The 24,755-nt window shown below is 44.5% G+C and overlaps 3 protein-coding genes across 7 annotated transcripts; all 3 read left to right on the forward strand.

The window, feature by feature from the left end:
* Positions 1 to 1,055: 1,055 nt before the first annotated feature.
* Positions 1,056 to 7,987, forward strand: LOC112885834 (ubiquitin carboxyl-terminal hydrolase 25). Of its 2 annotated transcripts, none has more exons than XM_025951500.1 (9): positions 1,056 to 1,615; positions 1,712 to 2,204; positions 2,978 to 3,053; positions 3,169 to 3,261; positions 5,237 to 5,323; positions 5,414 to 6,162; positions 6,887 to 7,015; positions 7,200 to 7,353; positions 7,518 to 7,987. In XM_025951500.1, exons 1-8 carry the CDS (start codon positions 1,441 to 1,443, stop codon positions 7,318 to 7,320), a joined length of 1,923 nt encoding a protein of 640 aa, XP_025807285.1. In that variant the 5' UTR covers positions 1,056 to 1,440; the 3' UTR covers positions 7,321 to 7,353; positions 7,518 to 7,987. The 2 variants fall into 2 exon arrangements, with proteins under 2 accessions (XP_025807285.1, XP_025807286.1); XM_025951501.1 differs by having other exon boundaries at positions 1,483 to 1,615; positions 1,696 to 2,204.
* Positions 7,988 to 10,815: 2,828 nt separating this feature from the next.
* On the forward strand, positions 10,816 to 14,885 carry LOC112884561 (F-box protein At5g46170-like). Of its 3 annotated transcripts, none has more exons than XR_003227131.1 (3): positions 10,816 to 12,205; positions 12,456 to 12,570; positions 14,413 to 14,885. XR_003227131.1 is itself a non-coding variant. In XM_025949971.1 (2 exons), the coding sequence occupies exon 1, from the start codon at positions 10,935 to 10,937 to the stop codon at positions 12,165 to 12,167; it is 1,233 nt and encodes a 410-aa protein (XP_025805756.1). In that variant the 5' UTR covers positions 10,818 to 10,934; the 3' UTR covers positions 12,168 to 12,205; positions 14,413 to 14,885. The 3 variants fall into 3 exon arrangements, 1 of the variants encoding a protein (XP_025805756.1); XR_003227130.1 differs by having other exon boundaries at positions 12,465 to 12,570; XM_025949971.1 differs by lacking the exon at positions 12,456 to 12,570 and having other exon boundaries at positions 10,818 to 12,205.
* A 795-nt stretch (positions 14,886 to 15,680) lies between these two features.
* Positions 15,681 to 19,638, forward strand: LOC112884559 (calreticulin). 2 transcript variants are annotated; one of them, XM_025949969.1, is made up of 14 exons: positions 15,681 to 15,881; positions 16,738 to 16,845; positions 16,932 to 17,124; positions 17,205 to 17,463; positions 17,555 to 17,611; positions 17,822 to 17,869; positions 17,951 to 18,037; positions 18,121 to 18,178; positions 18,260 to 18,327; positions 18,411 to 18,506; positions 18,585 to 18,632; positions 19,096 to 19,134; positions 19,219 to 19,302; positions 19,400 to 19,638. In XM_025949969.1, the coding sequence occupies exons 1-14, from the start codon at positions 15,779 to 15,781 to the stop codon at positions 19,409 to 19,411; spliced, it is 1,260 nt and encodes a 419-aa protein (XP_025805754.1). In that variant the 5' UTR covers positions 15,681 to 15,778; the 3' UTR covers positions 19,412 to 19,638. The 2 variants fall into 2 exon arrangements, with proteins under 2 accessions (XP_025805754.1, XP_025805755.1); XM_025949970.1 differs by lacking the exons at positions 17,555 to 17,611; positions 17,822 to 17,869.
* Positions 19,639 to 24,755: the final 5,117 nt, after the last annotated feature.

Raw genomic sequence — 24,755 nt, forward strand, 5'->3', positions numbered from 1 at the left:
GCACGAGTTTGTTTATACAACATCGAAACTATCAACCTTAGGCTTTATTTGTACTGCAAGTGTAGCATTGTTTATCTGCCGCATTTACAACGAGTTACAGCACAAAAAATTAACCGCGTACATCACGTCTTCATCTTCTTGATATCTTTCTAATTTGATCACCATAACTATATGGTTTTACACTTATCCATAGAGATCATGTTTATCGAAACATCTCATCAAATTGCTATGGATCAGACAAACCAAGGGTGTATTTGGATGACAACCTATACATACCATGCCAAAATTTGGTTCTTGACTGTGGGCGGAGTTGCGTTTGGATCGAGGCCATATTTTAGTTTGCCCAAGATCATGTGCGCACATTCAGTTTATTTTCTAGCCAATAATCGACCAAATCCGGGATGGCCGTCTTGGTAGCCAAAATTTGCATGGACTATTTATATCTACGGTGAACAACTAGCAAACTAAAGAAAGAAACCTAACGGAGATAGAACTTAATTATCTATTGTTTAAATTTATGAATCTATGGTATATAAGATAATTGCTCGTATTTTCTGTTCATAAAATCCTCAAATACATCAAGCAAAATTGTACACCAACATTTGCATATCAAAGATAGCTTAATAAAAATGGAAACGGCCAAGCTTGCCGAATTTTCTCGGTCTCAGGGTATGTTCATTTCTTAGGGTCTAAATTTTAGAGGTGTCACGTCAAAAAGAATCTTGTCATTTAGAAGTATTAAATAAAGTCTAATTAAAAAACTAATTGCAGAACCTTAGGGCTAATTCGCGAGACGAATCTAATGAGGTATATTAATCCATGATTAGCGGATGATTACTGTAGCATCACTGTGGCAAATTATGGATTAATTAGGCTTATTAAATTTGTCTCGTGAATTAGCCCCCATCTGTGCAAAAAATTTTATAAACAAATTTTATTTAATACTTCTAAATAGCATGATTTTTTTTTACGTAGCGAGTTAAACTTTAGGGAGGAAACGAACGAACCCTCGGTCGGCTCTACCAACTCTGGCAGAGCGGCAGCCGAACTCAACCGCGCGAGCCATCACACCGAACCAACTCTTTAGTACCCTTCTCTCTTCCGACCCCGGAGGGTGAAAATCGGACAGCTCGCCTTCCCTCCCTCGTCCCTCCTCTCGCGTCCCCTCGTCGCCGTCCTGCTGCCCGATTCGAGGGCGCGCGCCCTCCCCACCGCTCGCAGCTCCCCTCGCCGACCGCGCCAACCCTCGAGCTCGCGTCGGGAGCGCCCAGCTTCTCCACGGTGGCCGTTCCTCCGCGGCGCCCGCTGGTGGGCGATGCCATCGGATGAGTTGGCGGCGGCGGCGGCGGCGCTTCGTGGAGCGGAGGAGGAGGAGGAGGGGGGCCTTGTGCTGTCCCGCGGCGGCGCTACCCCCGCCGCGCCCGCCCCTCGGAGCCGGTGATGGCCCCGACCGCGGAGCCACCTTCGCCGCCGCCTCCGCGGCGCCCCCGCACGGGCCCGCCCCCGGGGCTGAAAAACCTCGGCAACACCTGCTACCTCAACAGCGTCCTCCAGTGCCTCGCGTCCACGCCGCCCCTCGCCACGTTCTGCCTCGCCTCGCGGCACTCCAACCTGTGTACGGAACCCTAGCGCGACCGCCTTTTCCCTTGTGTACTTGTGTCTTCGCAATTCGTCAGGCGGTTGATGTTCGTGTAGGTTTGTTTGATTGTAGGCAAGAAGATATTCCCGAACAGGGACAAGGATTGTGCATTCTGCGTGCTCGAGCGCCAGATCGCGCGGCTCCTACGGGCAGATGCAGGGGCGCTCGACTCGCCAGCGAAGATCATCCGCTGCATGCCCCTGTTCGCCGAGCACTTCAGATGGGGGCGCCAGGAGGATGCGCACGAGTTCCTCCGCTATGTCGTAGACGCCTGTCACACTGCTGGTCTCCGCATGCGCAAGCGGCTACCTGCGGCAGTTGCCAATGGAAACTGTGGTGAGGAGGAGGGCCGGGGGCAGGGTATGTGTATGATTATGAGGGAGACATTTGGTGGGGCGCTGCTCAGTCAGGTGAAGTGTCTTTTGTGCAAGGGCGAGTCAAACAAGACAGACGATATAATGGATATCAGTCTCGATCTACCTGGGAGCAGTTCTGTTGCTGATGCCCTTGCCCGCTTCTTTCAGCCGGAGATCTTGGAGGGTGCAAACAAATATAGTTGCGAAAGGTATGTTTTTAATGGAACAAATGATTTCCAGAGGAAGGTTACATGTATTGTAGGATTTTTCACTAATCACATGTTTGGAATGCAAAAAACTTTCAGGACACTTTAGACTTTGTTTGGAAACATGATAATCCCCTTCAACCCATAGGTATTGGGAGGGATTGAGGTGGAAATTAGTTCATTTTCCACTCCAATCCACATGTATTGGAATGGAATGGGTTTATACAAACTCGCCCTTAGGTTTGATCATAATCTGGACTGTGAATCCCGTAGAAATTATCACCAGCCGCTTTTGCAATGTAATTATCCCTATAGAAAAAACTTAGTTCAGTTTTCTAGTCCTTCAATTTGACAGTAATGTAAATGTTAGTTTGAACCTCTTGAAATTTACCTGGCTACTTTTTAGAGAAGGAAAAGCTTACTATTCTGTAGTGGTTGGAATTTTATACATGTATACATTTCACACCAAGGCAAAAGATATCACATATAACCTTGGTAACTTCACCTGTATATGATTGCTTAATAAGACAAACTTGGTAAAAAAAACACCCTATTGCTCTATCTGGATTAAATTGAAATTGTCAATATAAAGCAGCTAATGTCAACTTTAGGATTTGTTTCCAGTATATTCAATACTTACTTTGCTATCGCCTTTCTTGATGCGATAAAAATTTCCTGTGCTTTTCTTTTCATTCATCCAGATATGTTTCTCCTGTATTTCCAGTTCCTACGTCCAAAATCCAAACAGGCTTTAACTCTGATTTTGGTTATGGCAGATGTAAAAAGCTCACGTCAGCACGGAAGCAAATGTTTATACTCAGGGCACCTAAGGTGCTTGTCATACAACTCAAGGTTATTGATCCTCAGTCATTTCTGATGTTTTGTTTTGGACAAAAAATGTTCTTGTTTTTTGGACATGGTTAGGAGCTGTTGCTGATGGTCTGTGTTTTTTTAATGATGCTGTTAGAGGTTTGAGGGGATAAATGGTGGAAAGATCAACAGGAGTATAGAATTCAAGGAGGCTCTTGTTCTTTCTGACTTCATGTATGATAAAAACCAGGTAAAACATATAATTTGGATTGCTTAATCTTAGAATTTTCCTTAGGCATCAAAAAATTGAGAATGCAGATATATCTGTGAAACTTACTTATTCCCCTGTAGTAGGTTGCTCATTGAGATGAAACCACATGTTAGCTGTTTGTTTGATAGTTTTTGGGTATGCTATAATTCCTGCCATCAGTTTCTAGTTTGTTCAAGGACTATGTTTGCAATTATGTGGATCAAATTTCTTTGAGGTAATTGCAGCAAATGTCCATTTGAGCCAAGTAAACCGATCAACTTAAAAAAAGAAGATGTACACAAACTAGTTTATAATAACTTTGTCTAATAATCTGTGATACTCACTTCTAATGGGTTTTGTCTGAGCTAGCGATTAATTTTTTGAGCAAACTATTGCTTAGTTCATGACCTTTATTTGTAATTGTATTTAGTACTTGTGTGTGAGGTCTAATTATCAGAAAATTTGAGCTAAAAATATTTTTTAAGCACTAAAATGGCTCTCCTGCAAGGAAAAGGATATCCTTGCCACTTTGAGCCCTAATTTTCTGTCCTCTGTTTTGATGTAACATGCTCTTATCTTTGATTTTGTTTTTGAGCTATTTGCAAGCTCTTCGCAACCAGTTTGCTTCTACTATTACCAGAGAGAAAAACCACCAACTCCTTCCGTTTGTAAATGTGTCAGGTCTTGGACATCAACACAGTTCCCATTTGCTGATATACTCAAATCCAGTGATACTATGTATATATGGCCAATAGTTTTTATTTTTTCTTTTTTTCTTCAAAAAAAGGTTATATATTTGTCAAAGTTACAAAGCTTTTGACTGCACGCATTCTGCATAAATTTACGAACAGCAGGAGTAATGAATAACTTCTTCAATGTTGCAAACCGTATACTTGCTCATTGTTGATACTTGCTCATTATATCTTAACTATGTAGGAGTATATTCGTGCTCATTGTTGATACCTATGCATAGGATCTGGTTTAATTTGGTTTTAGCATTCGTTAGCCGTTTTCTTTTGGTTCCCAATTTTGTACTAGTATACTTAGTAGCCACTGAATAATTATTGTATTTAAGACAAGCCAAAGTTGAGCTATAGATACTTAATTTAGTTATCTACAATTGAGCTATAGAGCTTATTCCTTATTGATGCAGCTCTAGGGAACCAATTTTTGTTTGCTTAGCCATTTTGTGTATTTTGTTTTGGTGATAAGTCAAGTTGAATTTAGAGTTGTGGTAAGAGAAATACCTTGAGTGTGATAGGGGTCAGATGTCATTACCTTGAGTGTGATGAGAGTAAAGTCACCTAATGAACAGGTTCATGTAGAATTTGAATTTCCCCTGTTGGGACTTCTACCAATCTGCTGGTGCTTGGGTGCCTCCTACGCTATTAATTTTTATGCATGCTTGCATCAAATTGCTTTCTGTAGTAGTTGTCAGTTATTTACCTCGTTTACCGGTCTTGATACTCAAGGTCATTTTTACTGCATGAAACTATCACCAAAATACGCCAGTCTAAATCACGATTCAAGGCCATCTAATTTTAAGGATTTTTTTTTTAACTAGGTAGGTCTTATGGGTATCATTTTGGCATAGCATTGGTAGGAGGGTACAACAGTATCAGAGAGGTGCAATGGCAATGTGGACTGTGAGACTGCTTTGCAGGATTTTACTCACTTGAACTCTCTTTCTCTGTATTTGATTGTGGATCACTCGAGCTCCTTTGTGAATTATTTTTCTTTGTTGTCTGTATGAATGTATTAACTTTGCTGATTTGCTAATCATATATTGTGCCATTACTGTTTGTAATAATAAATTTTTCATCTAGTCAAGGCATGGTGCTTTTCCATGTCTTCTTGAAAACATTTTGTTTTTATTTTTTTCGTGCATATGTTGCTCATAATATCGACAATATATTCTGTATCAGTTATCCTCCTTGATTGATTAAAATATATATTGCTTTGCATGGAGCTGCAGGATTCACATCCAGCATATAATCTTTTTGGTTGTATCGTCCACTCAGGGCTCTCCCCTGATTCTGGTCACTACTATGCGTATGTTAAGGTAATAAAGTATTCAATCAGTATTTAGGCTCCTTTGATCCTTTTTTTTACATCTATCTAAATTATGACTAGGAACATGCATTATCTGCAGGATGCTATTGGTCGATGGTTTTGTTGTAACGATTCTCATGTCTCCCTATCAAGCTCTCAGAATGTTTTGTCTGAGAAGGTCTATATCCTATTTTATATACTGAATTCGAAAAATCAAAAGCCTAGTCCAAATGGTTGCTCTTCTACTGCAGCTAAACCTTTCAGCACCAATGGAAGTGGCATATCAAGCACCTCACCTAATGAGACCTTGAAGATACCTTTGATAAAACAGAATGGTTCATGTTCTACCGAAGGTAATGCCCTGCTGCCCCTGAAGAATGGCAAGATTGCATCAGGTCCACTTATCAAGCCGATTCACTTTAAGAATAGTGGGACAGAGAAGGTTAAGTCAAATGGCAAAGAAAACCTCCCTTCAAAAATGAACCCAGAAGTTAATGAGAGTGCTATACCATCAGAATCAAATGGGCACAAGACTGGAAAATTTGCGGAACCCAGTAAAAAGGATGCCGATGGTACTATGTCTTGTGGAAAGATTGATGATCATTCAGAAAGAATATTGCAGGATGCAAATGGAAATGGCCACCTGATTCGTTCCCAATATCTTGGCGAGGCCAGTAATGGTAATGCCACATGTGCTCAACAGTATTCTGAGCAGTCATCTGGTGCTGTTGCCTCTAAAAGTCCAGTTTCACACCATGAAGAGTCTGCTAAAGTAAAGGATGTGGCGAATTCATCCAAGGATAGCGTGCACCTGAAACGCCAACATGAAGAAGACAGGTTTAAGGAAGTGTAAGCCCTTAATCAATATTGTTTCTTTTGATATATTTTTCCATGAAATATGGATCATCCATTTCTTTCAGTTGCCTTTTGCACTTTGCAAACATTAGCAGCTTCCAAGTTCAGTCATGTACTCATTATATTTGATCCTTTACAATGCGAATTTAGAATATGTTAACATCTAATTATCCATACTTGGTTTGCACATAAAACTTTGTATTTTGAACTACTAGCATCTTTTTTATTTTTATCACTCAAATGATGCAGGAGAGCTGTGTGTCATTGTATTAATAGAGGAGAGGATAGTCTGAAGTCAAGAACTAGTAGCATCTAGGATGGATACAGATGTGTTGTTTTAGAAATGGTAGTTGGTAAATGCTGGAAAGTAAGCTGCTGCAGAACATGATTCATTTGAGCTTATTTTGAAATATTACCAACTCTGACCGTGCTAATTTTTGCATACTTGCATGGGGCTTAGATGTTCGTAGATGTTAGGAGACAACTTTCCCTAGTGTTTAGCAATCACACATGAAGGCTCTTGCCTCATCAAAACCCTATACCTAATCAATTTGACATTTTTCAGTGATCCATGTATGAATTACGGTGTTACCATTTTTGCCCTAGCTACGGCCACACTCTCTTTTCTCCCATTTGATGTATATGCAGACTATATTCTGTCTCATTTTGTAATAATCTTGTAATCTAATGGAGTGTTTTGTTGATTAAAAAAATCTAGGCTTGCTAAGTCAGCTTCTTCTGAGCTTCGGCTGTCTGTTTGGGTGGATGATGTCAGTAATTTTATGCGCTCACAAAAGAGACGGCGAATTCAAAACCCAGGCATTCCTCAAGATATTGATGCAATGAGGTGATGTGCTTTGCTGTTGTTAATGGAAGAAAACATCTTGCTTTTTGATTGCAGGAAGTTTGCTGATTAAGATTCTGTAGTTTTCCTTAGTTTTATTTTATATCAAAGGCCTTGGTTGGATTAAGTACTCTCAAGATATTTCCAGATTCATGTTCTAATGCTATGCTTTTCTCTTGTAATGCAGAAAGCTGCTAAAATCAGATTCTGAAAGAATATTTAGGTCAAAAGTTCCGGAGTCACTGGTGGAAAGTCTCATTCAACGCCTGAGATCATACTTTGAGAGCATATATCCACCAAATCCTTAATTTTGATGCAGTAGCTCTTCAGAAGCCACTTAGGTATGCATCTTTATTTTTTTGGTTGATACAAAGAGTATATTGTGTAGGTTTCTATAATTGTTTAATGTGGAAATACTTGATTGACCTGATACTTATCTTGTTATTCTCCTTATGCCTGATCACCATTAATATATTTTTGTTGCCTTTTATCCCTGACAATTTAGGTGCCAATTGGATCTTGGTGGTCAACTATCCAGCTCCTTGCGCGGCTTATTTTTGAGGACATTTTTGTTTTCCTTGCTGAGTTTGAGACAAGGAGTGGCGAAGTTTCATGTACAATATCCTTTTTTTTTATGTTATTCCCCATGCAATAGGCACCACTGTCCCCACCCTGATTGGTCCCCTTCTGTCTAGAATGTAGAAGATCCTCTTTCACCCCCTTCTGTAAGATAATAGCTGGCAGATTAAAGCATGATTTTTCATGTTTTTGACCCTTTACAAATGGACTTTCAACCTTTTCAGGTCCTTAATTTTGGACTAAGTTCAGTTGTTGGGGGAACATTCGATAGAGACATAATGTAAAATTTTGGTGTAATCTCCGGATGCAAATTGGCCTGAGAATATACAAGAATTTTGATAATTCTGATGGCATGTAAGCGGAAAAAAATGAATATCAAGGGAAACGGTTCGTGCACATCGTCTGTGCTGTGAAGCTGTGTACTTTGGTATGTCCTCATGCTCTTGAACTGCGCTAAGACGCAAAAATGCCACTGGCATATTGAGGAGGAGACTGAAGCTACGACCGCCAAGGACAGTGTTTGTGTTTCAAGTTGTTTCAAAGCTTGTTTCAGAACATTTATCGTTTTATTTCTTTGTCAACGTAACGTATTTGCTTTGGAACTTCCCGGCGCTGATGCGCTGGAACAATAGCGTAGCCATCAGGCATTCGTTCTTGCATGATAACTTGATAAGAGAGGACAGCAAATGATTCGAGAGGTGAACAAATGGAGAAGTGGGAAGAATGGTTCGTGTCTACTCGTGGAATCGTTGCTTGTTGGCGTATCGTTTTCGCATTCGAACCGAGCCTTCGCATATGTACCTGCAATCTTCTCAGCAAAAGATACCTTTTGTGATGGATACATGCACGGATGTTAGATTGAAATAAGAAACTGTTAGAGACTGTTATGGGGGAACCTGAATCGCTTGGAAGTTCGGTACGTGTACATGCAGCCCAACCAAGAAGTGTACCATGCTCCCGAGGCCACGCGAGCCGCCCGATCCCGCGCCCGACGCCTCAGATCCAACCAGTCGCCGTCCGTCGAGGCGTCGGCATCGTCGGCGACGACCAGACCAACCACCTCGACGAGCATCGCCCGGAGAACCGTTACGCGTGAGCTGTCATGCTCGAGGTCGGACGAGGCAGCGACCTGTACGCTCGACACCGCCAGGACGCGTCCCACCGAATGGCCGGTCCGGCCAACCGTCCCGTCCGCTCGTCGCTCGCGTCCACGCCACTACGTCGTCGACTGGCGAAAGCGGTGTGAGCTGTGCGATGCTTCCGTTTGTCCTCGCGACTCGCGAGCGACGCCCGCGGCAACGGCTGGAGCTCGTGCCACCAGCCAAACCTGCGATTCATCCCATTTTTCTTTGTTTTGGCAATTGCAAGCCCAACATGTTGCGCCACGCCACCACGCAAGGGAAAAAAAATGTTTGTGGCCCAACTGGATTGGCTCTCTTAAACAGTAGAGAATTGCCACAATTGTTCACCATTTTCCAATTTAAAACGGGCGAATTAAAGAAGCCACTCTACCAAGATTCCGTTGGATGGAAAGAAACACATCCTGCTAGCTCAAGCTAGCTCTGCGCGCGCGGTCGCCGTCAAGCGTCATCAGCTTGCGAGGGAGCATAATAGCTTCTGCAGCTCGGCGCTGGCCGCTGGAGGCGGCCGCGGTGACCACCGAGACCATGGCATCTTTTCAGCAGAATCCCCACGAAATGACCGGAAAACCAGCCGCTTCCGCCCTCGTTTTCCGCACCCGCACCTGCGCCTGCGCTGCTGCGGCTCGGGCCTGCGCCTGCGCGGCGGCAGAGATGTCCCCTCCCGCCGCCGCCGCCTAGGGATGCCGAGGCGCGCCACGGCGCCAGTCCTCGACCCAAAGCTGCCTGCCGCCCGGAGGAAAGGAGAAATTCGGAGCCCAGAAAAGGCCATCGGGCATCAGCCATCGCCGCGTCAGTACTGTGCGTGCAGCACACCCACTCAACCCATCAAGTGCCCGTCTGGAACCTCGAGCTTTGAACTATTTTCAGATTGGATCAATAGACAGGAAGAAGCCAAAAAGGCATAAGTCATCAATTATTTACCGACCTTGTTGTCTTTGTTCGTGTAGAAGCAGTTCAAAGAAACTCCTTGCACAGTAAGGTCCAAAAGGAAAGTAAATGATTGCTCTGGACCCCGGTTCAAAGTCCTAAACTTACTCCGATTTTTTAAAATTTATTGTAGAAATTAACGATGGTATTTTCAATGGTAGGTGATATATTCATCGATAATATGAAGCATATGCTAATTTCATCAACCTTTATAGGGGCAGGATATACATGTGAGTACACGTCTATATTGAATTTTTTTTTAAAAGCTGCTATATCCATTCATAATAAATCTTTTGTGTTCTTTTTTAATGGATTTCCAGCTTTCACGCTTACTTTTAACTATTTTACAAGAAATTTGTAGTTTAAAAAATTCACCTAACTGAAATTTATGGCCACCTTTGGTATGTTTCATGTAGAGAAATATCGGTAAATAGCCGATTTGATCCTTCAACTTTTGCCTCAGGCTAAAATTTATCCCTTAACTATAAAATTGACCAATTTAGTCCTCAAAACTTTCTATTTGGGCTCAATTTCATCCCTAGTCCTATGTGTCGTCCCATGTTGGCATGCCTAGTCAACAATGAGTGATGTAAAAATAAGTCAATAGATATAAATAAACTCTTTAACCTCTAATTTTTCCTCGCGTTCAATGTCAAAAAAAAAATATGGTTCAATAGTCAATTAGAATGCACAAATAAATAAAAGTGTAAACCTTTTATTCGTAAACATAATATCAACACTAACTTAAGTTTGCTATATTAATGAATTATGGGTTAATATAGCAATAAAATTGATATTTGTGTTGCACTTGGTAATATACCAAGAATTTTACATGCACTTTGGGATGACTAGGCGTGCCACATCACATCAAAGTTAAAATTGGGCCCAAATAAAAAGTTTGATACTAAATTGGTCTTTTGATTGTTGAAGGACGAATTTGAACCTTGGAAAAAGTTGAAGGATCAAATTATCCGTTTTGCCAGAAATATCTAGCTCTTGGCCTTGCATTACCTGCAGTCAGTTTCAAATAAAACTTTATCCAGGCCCTAGTGTTTAAATTCACAATAGTATACGGTAATTTCAGGGAGCTCCAGGGGTTTCTCTGCATCTTCCTAAACAAAAAACAACTAGGAGCAGACAAGAGAGTGCGAGCCGACCTCCTCTCCATCTCTCTCTACTTTCTCTCTCTACCGCTCCTCGTGACGTCGCGTGCCCACGTCTCCCACGCCCCCCCGTCCCTCCTCCTCCAGATCCGGTCTCCCCAGCCGCCGCCGATGTCCGAAGATCTAGCGGGATCCCGCCGCTGGCGGTGCGACCTCTGCGGCGATGACCGCTGGCTGTCGGGGGCCGCCGGCGACGACCACTTCGACCGCCTCCCCGACGCGCTCCTCCTCGTCATCTTCAACCGCATCGGCGACGTCAAGGCGCTCGGCCGCTGCTCCATCGTCTCCCGCCGCTTCCACGAGCTCGTCCCCCTCGTCGACTCCGTCCTCGTCCGCGTCGACTGCGTCATCCCCGACGAGCCCCCCTCCTCCTCCTCGCCGTCCGCGCCGTCCTCCCCCACGGCCTCTGTACGCGCCCGCGGGGTCTTCTCACAGATCGCGCGCATCGTGCTCGGCGGCATCGTGAAGCCCATCCAGGCGCTCGGCCAGATCCTCTCACCGGCCCACTCTGCCTCCGGCTTTTCGGCATCCTCCGCTTCCTCGTCGTCATCTTTCCCCCCATCTTCGACGTCGTACTCGCCGTTGCCTCCTGGGGACGTATCGCACCACTCGCCCTCGGAGGTGCTCCGCTCCTTCAAGGAGCTCCGCCACCTTCGCATTGAGCTTCCGGCGGGCGAGCTTGGCACGGACGACGGCGTGATGCTCAAGTGGAAGGCTGACTTCGGGTCCACGCTCGGCAGCTGCGTCATCCTCGGCGCATCCTCGGCCTCGCCGTCCCCTGCTGGCTCAGATGGCGCGAGCACAGCTCCCTCTGTTGACAGTGGCCGCAGCGAGCCCGAGGAATGTGACGATTCAGGAAGCATCCCAGAATCGTTCTATACAAATGGGGGGCTGAGGCTGCGGGTGGTGTGGACAATCAGCTCGCTGATTGCAGCAGCAGGGAGGCATTACTTGCTGCAGCCAATCGTTGCTGACCACACAACGCTGGAAAGATTGGACCTGACGGACGCAGATGGGCAGGGAGTGCTCACCATGGACAAGTGCCAACTGCAGGAGCTGCGGGTGAGACCGGTATCATCATCTGCAGCCTCGCACCGGACCCTCATGCCGGAGCTTAGCATGTGGTTGTGGTACGCACCATGCATTGAGCTGCCTGGGGGGTTGGTGCTAAATGGTGCGACTTTGGTGGCCATCAAGCCGAGTGAGGAGGCTACAAGGGACATGGTAGGGAATGGGGCTGCTACGGCAGCCTGGGTTTTAGATGCATTCGAGGAGCCATACCGGACAGCAGCGAGGATGCTTCTCAAGCGGAGGACTTACACCCTTGAGATGAATTCATTCTAATCCATAGAGGTGGCATTTGGAAGCTTCATATATGAGAGGTACAGTTCATATTAAACTGAAATCTGATGTTTGCCTGATTTTTTCTTGTAATTGCTGTTCTGCATATCAAGTTAAGTATTCTTGTGTCGTTGTGACACAATGAGTCAATTACAACCAGGTCACTGCTACAAGCGCACATTTGTGTAAACAGCATGAGTCAAAGTATCTTTGATTGGATTTATGCCTGCCTATTTAAGTCTAGCTTCTGTTGTATCTTAGAAGTAAAGTATTGCTAATTTTGTGTTTTAGTTTACTCAGGTGGAACTAAGTTTTGGGCGGTCAGGACTCAGGACTGTTGCTACCTGGACACCCATGTTCCTTTTTTTTCCAAGTCTTGCCAAGCACCTTTGTCAGATTTTAAGTGGTATTTGGCTTGCTCCTTTTTTTTTTGCTGAAACGGACACCCACACTCGACTTGGGCACGAACACCCACACCTGTGTCTATGTAACACTGGCCAGGACTTCTGTTCAATAACCAACCTATTAGGCACACCTCCCCTGGCTACACAGCAGCTCTGTGTGGATGTACTGAAGCTTATTGTAAAGGCCATATGGCAAAGCACAAAAGAGGAGGAGACCAAAGGCCCTAGGCTGCAAAGAAGGACATTACTAGCTAGTTTGCACAAGTCCACAATTCATGGGCTCCTTATGACAGTTTTATTGCTTCACCATGCTTTCCGCTGGCCTGCTCATCGACCATGCCGTTTCTGGATGCTGTGAGCATGCATATTTGTTGTGATTTCTGTGCAAATCAACTTTGTTGAGCCAACAGTGGTTCTGTTCATTTCTTGACAATTCAATTCTGTTCCATATTTAGATAGTTTTGCATATGGATTATTACGAAATGTTGTCATTAATCATTTGCATTTAGTCTGTTCCTGATTCTGCTATTGTACCAACTGCTAAGTATAGGTATTCTGCTTCCTCGCTCATTTTAGCCATCTAGCATCATTAATTGACTATATCACTATACAATGACCCTTCATTCTGATTCCTCTTTTGAAAGCCTTCTAATCCAAGCTTTGAAGATACACCATTTTACCTCTCATCCCCACAGAATCTTACAAATCTTGGATACCCCTTTCCAGTAGTCCAGTGGCAACTAGTAATGAACAAGGCATCAACCAGTTTCTTGGAGATGTATTCTATAATTGAAAATGTCTTCTATTGCAATTAAAAATGTCTCTTTTTTGGGTAATAAGTGTAACCGTACCTTCATCTAGAAGTAAACAGGTCTAGCTGATCAAGTTTAATTACTTTCCCAAATCCCTTTGGTGGTTGCCACAGATGCATGTGGGTGTGTTTGGGTTGCGTCGTTGTGGTTGGACTGTCACACTCACTGGGCCAGAATCTGGCCTAATCTGTGGAATGCAGCTGCTTTTATACATGATTATAGCTGATAAGAGCTGTATTGCATGACCCTTCACGGGTTGCCATGCCATTACTGGTTGCGAGTTATCCATTAAAGGGACAGGGAAAATTAGATGTTTGAAGCTTGTGGAAGTCAAATTTGTGTGTAGGGTAGACAGATGGACTGCTCAGTTTTTGGAAAGGATATAGTATTTCAATATCTTTCCATCAAGTGGATCGTCAGTATGGTTCGGTGGTCCCTAGCCAATAGAGCACATGCATGCTTTTGTTGTAGTTAGTGATTAACTACTTTCAGATTTTTGCAAGCAATATGAGAAACCTTTTTGCCCTACGATTTAGTTTTTCAGTGGACATTGCATGTCAGTCACCTAACTTCATTAGATTTACTCAAGGACCTTCTGTTTTTGTGTTGTAGTGAATAGTGATGGGAAATTTTCTTTGCGATGGAATTAGTTTAGGCTGAATATAAGGTTTGTCAGGTTCTTCATGGGTCCTATGGAACTCTTGGAGCCCCCGAAATAGTTCCAAATTGATTTTAAGAAAATTTATGGTTCAAAAGCATCAGGTTTACTTCAGTTAACGTTCACTACCATGTTAACTCATAAACATATGCATGACTAAAACACATAAAAAGCAAAACTTGATGGATGCTATATTTCCATGATGCATATTGGATTTAGAGCGCTCAGCAGTTGTTCCACTAGATGTTCCAGTTATAAGTTAATATGTTTAACATGGAGTTTTTGGCGATCAGTATTGCAAGTTTGGATACCTTTAACACCTGATATAAAATTATCACTTCTGACATACTATTGAAACCTTCTTTTCATTTCAGGATGTTATACCTACAAGGGTCATTTCTGGCTGCCTTTTTATACCCCAATCTGCACCTATTTTGGATGTGCTCCAATTGTGATGGATGCATTCCTTTCCGTGCTGCACATCTGCCAGCATTCCAGCAAGAACATGGATGGAAATGAAGAGAATCCAGGCGTTAATTTATCGATGCTGGAGTAGAGAGGCAAGCTTGAGCTGATGGTGTTTGCGCTGAGGGAGCTCCCTTATCACTGAGATCAGATGTGGTGGCATAGATATTTTTTTTCTTATAGGTATCCACATCAAGGGACTAACCTTATGTAATTTCTGCTTTGGATCGCACTGCTTGTTTGCATAATAGCATCCGATGTGCCCTGTAAATCAACATGTATCATGAGTGTACTCATAGATTGGACTGGAGTTAGCGAAAGCTGAAAACTGGTGATACTACTTAAAAAGGATTTGCAAGTGTTTTAGACTTGTATCGTAATACTGCGAATCTGGAAATGCTGTAGCCTTCTGATGTGAATATGCATAAGCGCTCGAGTTTGGTATACGGACAAAGGGCTCGAGTTTGGTATACGGACAAAACTAATTGCAGAACCCCAGTGTTAATTCGCGAGACGAATCTAATGAGATATATTAGTCCATAATTAGCGGATGATTACTGTAGCCTTACTGTGGCAAATTATGGATTAATTAGGCTCATTAAAATTATCTCGCGAATTAGCATCCAGCTGTGCAAAAAGTTTTATAAATAAATTTTATTTAATACTTCTAAATAGTAAGATTCTCTTTGATGTGATGGGTCTAAAGTTTAGAGAGTGGGAAACGAACAGGCGCCCATAGAATGGATTTGGTGCCGCCGGATGATATTCGGATATTCCTCGCTGCCTCTGTGCTCTACTGACGGTTAACTTTCTCCAGTAATTTGCGTTCTCAGAACCTGCAGGAACGCCAATGGCAATCGAGATGTGCCCGTCGGCGGAGATACCGGGGCCGTCCATAGCAGGTCGGACGGGCCATAAGGAACGGTGACGTGGCCGCAGCACGAGGAAGAAGCAGAACACGTCGAATTCTACACGCGTCGCTCCCCCATTGGCCGGCCACCGAAGGCTCGCCTCCCATTGGCCGGACGCCACGGCCCACACCCGCCACCGCGGCAGCCGCCTTACGCTCACCTCCTCCGGGCCCAGCCGTCAGAGAGACGGCCACGTGCGGTGACCCCACCGGGTGGGTGAGCGGAAGCCATTCCGCGGCAGGCTCCCTGTTACTATTAAGCAGCCTCGCCCGCGCTTCGCGACGACCGGTAGAACACGAGCGGGGGCCTCAGAAGTCAGATCGGATCGTAAGCTTCTGCGAGTTACCGTCGGGCGCCGCCGGGGATGGCGATTCGCGGGGGGTCTTCATTTGCCCTCGCGGCACTGCTCGCGCTCGCCTCTGTCGCAGCCGTCGCCGGCGAGGTCTTCTTCCAGGAGAAGTTCGAAGGTGATCCCCTTGATCCCACCCCTCTCGCAGCGCGATCCCGTTTGTTGCGATGCGCCCAATCACTTGGCTTGGATCTACGCATCTAGTGGATCGATGAGTGCAGTGCCTGCGAACTGGTTTGGTATTAGTTTGGTCGGATCTGTGGGGTTTTGTCATTTTTCGTGGGGTTTAGGGGTTTAGCTGTCTAAGAGTGTTGTGGTGGTCGGGGATCTGGTGGCGCTTCCGTGGAATTGTTTAGGGTTTAGGATTTAGGATTTTTCTGCCCATTTGATGATGCCAGGTTGCAGCGATCCGGGGTATTCGGTCGTTTTTCTGTTGTTCGGAGTGCATTTGCTCGCGGGATCTAGGGGGCGTTTATTTGTAGTGTTCGGTCATCTCGGTAGGCCACATCACTTCAATTACTCGCTGGTTCGGATTGGACCTACTGGTCGATAATTGTTGTCTGTTCATTTCTGATATGCAGTTATTTGACGTTTGATAGGTTGTATTCGATAATGTGATGAAATTTACTTCAATTCCTCTTATGAGTCGGATCAAATATAGCATATCTGTGTGTTCTGGAACATAGCTTGATTTTGGGACTTGATTATGGAATGCTAGTAGCAATCTAGGCCCGACAATGAGTTATCGTGTTAATTTTTGTCAATCTAGGCCCGACCATGTTGTGTACTTTACCGGTTTCAGTTTGTGCCATCAGGTGACCATCAATGGACATCCATTGCATTTATCGGTGCTACAATCATAAGTGGATACTTCAGGAGTCTTTAACAATTTGCTTGCTGATTTTATTTGTTCTGTTTATGATACACTGTGCCTGGCATGTCGCATTGTCTAAATGGATCCTGGTTATGCCCAGATGGCTGGGAAAGTCGGTGGGTCAAGTCCGACTGGAAGAAGGATGAGAACATGGCTGGTGAATGGAACCACACGTCTGGGAAATGGAATGGAGATGCTGAGGACAAAGGTGAATGCACAATCCCTTTAAACACCTCATCGAGGAAGATTGGTGATTCAGTTTATTATTTACTGAACTGGTGTTTCTTGTTGCAGGTATCCAGACCTCTGAGGACTACAGGTTCTATGCCATTTCGGCGGAGTACCCTGAGTTCAGCAACAAGGATAAGACCCTGGTGCTGCAGTTCTCAGTGAAGCACGAGCAGAAGCTGGACTGCGGTGGTGGTTATGTCAAGTTGCTTGGCGGTGATGTCGACCAGAAGAAATTCGGTGGAGACACACCTTACAGGTAGCTTTTGACTCCATTCTTGTACTCTTTTTCCCTATTTTATCTTATCACGTAGTTAACTCGGTACTTCTGTACTGCAGCATTATGTTTGGACCAGATATCTGTGGATACAGCACCAAGAAGGTTCACACTATCCTGACAAAGGATGGCAAGAACCACCTGATCAAGAAGGATGTGCCTTGCGAGACTGACCAGCTGACACATGTGTACACTTTGATCATCCGCCCTGATGCGACATACACCATTCTCATTGACAATGAAGAGAAGCAAACAGGCAGCGTCTACGAGCACTGGGACATACTTCCCCCAAAGCAAATCAAGGACCCAGAGGCTAAGAAGGTACAGCTATGATATTGGTTGCTGTCTCTTTGAATTTCCTTCTTGTGTTTCTTCAGAATTAACAGTGGTTTTGTATTATTGATGGTTGCAGCCCGAAGACTGGGATGACAAGGAGTACATTCCTGACCCTGAGGACAAGAAGCCAGAGGTACTGATTCGTTTTTTTGGTATTGTGTGTATACGTCAATTATTTATGAAAAAGTCTTACCTGGCCATAATTAGGAGATCTATTTTGTGAGCTATTTGCTCTTGCTTTAGCCACTAGTTTCTTGAATTTCTTTGAAAATTTGCAGTTAGAAACAAGCTATATTATTTTCCCCCTGCAGCATGGCTCATTTCCTTTTCCCATTACTTTCAGGGCTATGATGACATTCCCAAGGAAATTCCTGACCCTGATGCTAAGAAGGTACTTAAACTGGCTATTTAGTATGTATGTCATATGATGATAACAGTGTGGGTTTAAACAGTCTAAAATGTGGCATTGCAGCCTGAGGACTGGGATGATGAGGAAGATGGTGAATGGACTGCCCCTACCATTCCCAACCCAGAATACAAGGGACCATGGAAGCAAAAGGTATGACTGTTCCTTCTATCTAACAAACACTTAATCAGTAATGCGTATTCTGATGTCTAATGGAGAGTTCTGTCTTTTGCCAGAAAATCAAGAACCCGAACTACCAGGGTAAATGGAAGGCACCTATGATTGACAACCCAGGTATGTTCCCCTGAAATGAAATCTGTTTGTCTGCTACTGTTCAGCTAGTGAAATGTGAATGCTGATTCTTGTGCTTCTCAGATTTCAAGGATGATCCATACATTTATGCTTTTGACAGCCTCAAGTACATTGGCATTGAGCTGTGGCAGGTTGGTTTTGGATAGTCAGCATTTCCTTTCTCTTGTTAAGATGGCAAACACAGTTTAGTTATGCTGGCTTTTTCTATATACAGGTTAAATCAGGTACTTTGTTTGACAACATCATCATCACCGACGACCCAGCGTTGGCTAAGAAATTTGCAGAGGAGACATGGGGCAAGCACAAGGAGGTTTGGTTTTCTTGTTGTAACCCCTATCACCAGCTCATGGTTGATCCAACATGCACTAATTATGATGAGTTTTGACAGGCTGAGAAGGCTGCTTTTGATGAGGCTGAGAAGAAGAAGGAAGAGGAGGTAATTTTTCTAACCCATAAAACGTTTTGTGCTGAGGGGTATCAAACTGTGTAATTGCCCATTATTGTATATTGGTTGTTGAATGTTGTTGTTGTCATGTATCCTCTGGTCCGTGTTGAAGTAGGGACTAGTTTTCTGATGATATGTGGTCACCTTGCTGTTTTCTGTGGGTAGTGCTTCAGGTCAAGCCAATTGATATATGTTTAGCTAAACTTAAGCGAATGTGATTTTAACTGATAAAACTACCTTGTCACTACCATAAAACCTAATCAAATGGTGGTAAATTATACAGTGTGAGTTTAAGTTTTGACTGATACCCCTGGCTCTTTTTTTTTTGGTATTTGTCAGACAAATGACAAAATGTTGGATGTCTGAAGTCTCTTTTTTTTCTTCTGAACCACCATGGTTTTGCTTGTTCTCTTGGAATTTTGCTTGTCACTGATTATGAATATCTTGTCAACAGGAAGCTGCCAAGGCTGGTGATGAGGACGATGACCTAGAGGTAAGCATTGCATCTATCATATTCCTCCTGGGTCATTTACTTAAGCGATGTACTTGATCTAAATTCTACATATATTAACCTCAGGATGAGGAAGATGATGAGAAGGCAGACGAGGACAAAGCTGACTCTGATGCCGAGGATGGCAAGGATTCTGATGATGAGAAGCACGTAAGTTGCTCATCCATCCAAAATTCTCAGTTCCGACAAAACAATTTCTCACGCGTCAAATCGTGTCCTGACACTATGCCATGGATGCCATTTCCAGGACGAGCTCTAGATGGCGAGGATGAAGAGGTGGCCGCCGACCTTGGAGCCGTTGGCCAGGATTTATCAGTTCTCCCATTTTTCGTGATCAGAAACTTTGACGCGTGTGTAGAAACTTTGCTAAGAAGCTGAGGGACAATTTGGGTCGCTGTAGCGCTTTGTAGTTTTGTCATTTTCCCCCAGAAAAAAAAAACTGATAGCATTGAACAAGGAAGATCTTTACCCGAAATTGTTATCTTCCGTTCTGGCGATCGCTACAGCGCGCGTGTTTCAGACCTTATGTTTCATGTAGGCCTGTGAAAACCAGAAAGGGCAAAGCTGTGGCGCAGGCGTGGGGCACTGGGATCCTCTGCAGTACTGCTCGAGCGCTAGCCTAGCGCACCTATGCCGAATCGACCTGCGTGGGCGCCCACTCACCGTGCCTTTCAAGTGTACTGGGGACAGACGCGACGAGAGCCGCTGATCGCCGACTGCCGGCGCGCGGCAGGGGCAGCCTCAGCGTGCGAGTCGTAATAATAGCGTGCGTGACGTGGTCAGGGCGTCATGCGCACGCAACTAGGTATCTACAGCTCATACATAAACATGAGGTACACAGTGTGGACCCTCATGGAGGTGAAGCTTGGGTTCCGGCTCCTCCCCCACCCGAAAGAAATTTTCAAGACCGTCAGCCATCCAGACATCCAGTGCGAGAGAAAAAACGGCCTCAAAACTGAGCTCATCCATCCAATATCCTGCGTCGATCTTTCGGCAAGAAGCTCGCGAGAACGAGCACGCACCCTTGCGCCGGAGAACTTCGCTTTGTGGCTGCCTTGTCGTGCCTGTCCCAGCGCTCACGAAGGTGGCCAGCCCAGTGCCCCGGAGCACAGGGAAAACGGCAGTTGCTAACTACGTGACTGCAGTTAATCCTTTCGACGATTCTGCTTTAGGATTTAGGCATGTAATTAGTGTATAATAATGCGTCACATACTTAGGTGTAGATTGAGATGCTACCCTATCAATTTTTTGAAAAGGGTCTGTATGCTAACTCCTGACCTGACCTGAGAAGCTTTGCTAGCTAGTTTTACCGAATGGGAGACCTGCTATATGGCGCTAGCCTTTGGCTCCTAGGCACTGCAGGAAGTCAAATGCGGCTAGTGCCGTCTCCTCGCATGCCAGCTCCTTGACCTTGCACTCTTAATTTTAGAGGATATTGGCTGTGGATAGATGACATATTTAAGATCTCACTAGCTCCAGTGTTTAAACTAACAATATCATAAAATGTGATATGTGTGCGAACTAAGCTAAGGTTTCTTATAGTGAAACCTGCCAATGCATGTATTCATAGATGTGAGTGTGCGCGTGTGTTTGGGAGCGTCTGCGCTAGTACTGTATTTTGAAAAAAAAAATATTATATGTAACAAAAACAAACCATATAAAGTATTTTGTGTGCACGAGCAAGAAAAGAAGAAAGGCTTGATAGCATCTTTTTGCACATAGCAAGTTAATTAGCTAACACCGTAAGACGTGGAAACACTTGGACAATTCTAGGCCAAATGGGGTGTGCCCACTCTCCCTCGGTGCAGCTCCGCCCTGGGGGCAAATTTTCTTGAGCTGCTTCAATACCTTCTGTATCTTTGCGCTGCTAGTTTTTAATTAATAATTGCCTTTCTAGTTTTCAGAGCATTGACGGTAATATCGTTTAGAACTTAGAAGCATGCATCTCGCAGTGAGAATGGAAAAGAAAAAAAACAGTAAATGAGTTGGTATACTAACAGAGATGACCACTGACAATTTTTATCAATACGAGCACTACAGGAAACCTACTAGATAAGCTGGCGGTAGTAGTTGCTACAAAAGAATCATATAGCCTTCTAGAAAAACAGTGCTGATGACACCAACACGGATGATAACACTGCGAGCGACGATGACCGCAAATTTAATTCATCTGCTACGAGATATGTACGAAATGTTTCATGTGAACATTGTTTTCGAGTGCACTTTATTTATTCATGCCATGTCATATTATATGTACCATATATAGTCTAGATTGGCTATCGGCCTTGTCGACAAACTTATAACGTATGTAGGAGTGGTAACCGACTATGGTCCTAGTGATTTTTTCACAATCTAACCTGATTCTTATATTTTTTTAGCTCAAAATTATATAAAATTAAAGATTGATTTTTAGATTATTTACGCTAAATTTTAAGATGCCGTACGTACATACCTGGCTCCCCTACCACGCATTACCCACAATGCCAATTATCTTCCTCGCGAATGGCGATTGCCGCGAGAGATGGTCCACGCGCAGCAGGCAGGACGGGGGCGCAGCCAAAGCCAGGCAGAGCACGTGCCCGCATCGCACATACAGGCCAGGCCAACGTGCGCGGATCCGATCTGCGAGCCGCACGTCAGTGCATCACGCGATCCCAGGACTAATCCGATCTCGTACAAGGCATCAATCCAAGTGATACTATCACGAGATACCCGGTCGTTGGTGTCGATTCTGTTGATTGCGTCGACAGCACGGCCCAAGCTTCCTGTACATGTACGCCACTGCTATGTGGTACCAGTATATATGTACGATGTGCTTGCCGGCTTGCCGCCGTTGTGGCACTAAGCGCATCTGCATGCTTGATGCTTAGCTTCCTTTCAAAAAAGACACTCGTATGCATGCATGCAGTTAAGCATTGGTGAACCCGAGGAGTAAATGCACACGGATCCTTAAAACTTTCATGGATTCTCGTCGAGATCCTTAAACTCAAAGTGAGCATCTACATTTCAAGTTACAGGTCACGTGATTTTTTATGACTAGATCTTGTTTTAATCCACTCACCTGATACCGCTAGCTAGTTAATTTTAGCTCTAGCTAATCCAGACAGACTACGTAACACCCATATCCACCTTCCTGGTTCTAAGCAACTAATGGATTGACAAAACACTAAAATGCCCATAGTCTTAACTAAATATTACCCATCTCTACTTTTATATTGGTGCAACCATAAATACAATTAAAGAAAAGGTAGAGTAGCGTTACCACTCCAACTAATTAAAACCCGTTATCAGGTGGATCCAAAAACCTCTCTCCCCCACGCACCTAATGGTTAGCTAGCTTATAATTAGCCAGGTAATAGAAAGGCATTAGCCAGCTAACCATAACTCTAGATGATTCAAATAAGCCTTAGATGAGGACGGTAGGATGCTATTTTATGCTATTATTTTGACTTCATATCTGTCAGACCCGGGGGCACGGGACTGTGTACATAACGTAGTTTAAACAGGCTTAAGAGATAAAGCACATCTTATCTCTTATTTATCTCATTTATCTCTTATTTATCCCGTATGAATAGGAGATAAAGCTAGTCGGTACAGAAGGAATCTACTCGAGTTGTATTCAGTTACGATTCCTTATCTAGTATTGGACTAGAATTCTTGTAACCCTGACCTCCCGGATATATAAGGGGGGCAGGGACCCGTTCAAAGCGGATCATCCCAAGATCGTTCTACACCCAAGGGAATACAAACCACCACACAGGACGTAGGGTATTACGCACCTCGCGGCCCGAACCTGTCTAAATTTTGTGTTCCTTGCACCTTCGAGTTCTTGATCTCGGCGTCTCCTCATCTAAACTTACCACCTTGGGCATACCCCTCGGTGGGCAGCCGGTAAAACACCGACAGCTGGCGCGCCAGGTAGGGGAGCGCGTCGAAGATCCACCGGCGAACTCGATGGCATTTTTCCAGTTCACCAGCGACGAGTTCGACTACCTCGACTTCGCGAGGACGATCGGCTGCCCGCCGACGACTACTTCGACTACTCGCCTTGACTTAAAAACTAGTCGGAATCGATTCCGACTAGTCGAGCTTCATCAACAAATCGTCACAGCTCCATCAACGAGCTCCACGGCTTCATCGACATTCGTCCACGAATCAAGCTAAGTGACTTATATCTTTTCCGACTTGTTCTTCACAGAATCGGCTATCTTTTTGGGTACGCCTCTCGACGGGCATGAAACCCTCGGGGGCTACGCCATGATCAGCTACCTTTTTTGGTACGCCTCTCGACGGATATGAAACCCTCGGGGGCTACACCATGATCGACTACTTATCTGTGTACATGTCTCGACGGGCATGAATCCCTCCAGAGCTAGACTTCGTCAACTACCTATTTGTGTACGTCTCTCGACGGACATTGAAACCCTCCAGAGCTACACTTCATCGACTACTTTTGCGCACTGCGCATCCTCTTTGTCGCATGACGACTACTTTCCGCTCGTTGTCTCCTCTTAACGGTCGCTAATCTACTCGGGTAGCACATGCCTTAATCCGTGAAGCCTCGGCTCTTTTGTCACGCCTAACGCCTCTATGCGTACACGAGATAAAGATCTCATACACGCTATCAGCAACGGCTAAAACAGGACCAAGCGCTTAAACGTAACAGGTGGACTGCTCGGGAGATTTAAATGGCCTAATAAAGAGCTTGACACAATAATTTTTACACCGAATAAATTTTTGTGTCTTCACATTATTACTGAGTACTACTCGGTATCTTCGTATTATGCAACAACCCTCCAGGCAGCACAGCGTGCCATCAAAGTTCCGCTAGTTCCCAGGCTCAGGGGCTGGGCGATGCACACTACTCGATATGGCTCCTTCGGCTCTCCTGGTTCGTAAGCTCAGGGGCTGGATGCCGCAAAACTACTCGAAGATGACTCATATGAAGATTGAGAGTGCAGAAGAAACCCTAAGTCACTGCGCGGTTAAATAAACCAGCGGGAGGCTTAATTTTACTATGCAGAAGGCGAAGAGTTTTTCTCGAGATTTCAGAGTAACACCAATGCCATGATTCTTGGATCTTTTTTCCCAAACCTGGGAGATTTGGGTTCAACGCTCGGGGGCTGCGGGGCTCGGGGGCTACTTCATATGGAGCAATTTTTCAATCGCATACCATACCAAAGAAGTAATTCAGGGCGTGAGCGACTCATAGCTTCGATACAGCCAAGAAAGTACTCGAAGAACAACTTCAAGACGGAGCTTCAAAAGAAGCCGAAGACTACTTCGAAAGTACTCGAGAAGCCAATAATACTCAGCTACGAAGAGCTCGGGGGCTTGTTAGACCCGGGGCCACGGGACTGTGTACGTAACGTAGTTTAAACAGGCTTAAGAGATAAAGCCCATCTTATCTCTTATTTATCTCATTTATCTCTTATTTATCCCGTATGAATAGGAGATAAAGCTAGTCGGTACAGAAGGAATCTACTCGAGTTGTATTCAGTTACGATTCCTTATCTAGTATTGGACTAGAATTCTTGTAATCCTGACCTCCCAGATATATAAGGGGGGCAGGGACCCGTTCAAAGCGGATCATCCCAAGATCG

Source organism: Panicum hallii, chromosome 3 (assembly GCF_002211085.1).
Source record: "Panicum hallii strain FIL2 chromosome 3, PHallii_v3.1, whole genome shotgun sequence".
NCBI classification, from domain to species: Eukaryota; Viridiplantae; Streptophyta; class Magnoliopsida; order Poales; family Poaceae; genus Panicum; species Panicum hallii.

Coding starts and splice junctions, on each gene's coding strand:
- LOC112885834 (XM_025951500.1), top strand. CDS start 1,441: ATGGCCCCGACCGCGGAGCCACCTTCGCCGCCGCCTCCGCGGCGCCCC. Junction 5,324..5,413: donor ACTACTATGCGTATGTTAAG/GTAATAAAGTAT, acceptor CATTATCTGCAG/GATGCTATTGGTCGATGGTT. Junction 6,163..6,886: donor GAAGACAGGTTTAAGGAAGT/GTAAGCCCTTAA, acceptor AAAAAAATCTAG/GCTTGCTAAGTCAGCTTCTT.
- LOC112884561 (XM_025949971.1), top strand. CDS start 10,935: ATGTCCGAAGATCTAGCGGGATCCCGCCGCTGGCGGTGCGACCTCTGC.
- LOC112884559 (XM_025949969.1), top strand. CDS start 15,779: ATGGCGATTCGCGGGGGGTCTTCATTTGCCCTCGCGGCACTGCTCGCG. Junction 16,846..16,931: donor TGGAGATGCTGAGGACAAAG/GTGAATGCACAA, acceptor TTCTTGTTGCAG/GTATCCAGACCTCTGAGGAC. Junction 19,135..19,218: donor ATGAGGACGATGACCTAGAG/GTAAGCATTGCA, acceptor TATTAACCTCAG/GATGAGGAAGATGATGAGAA.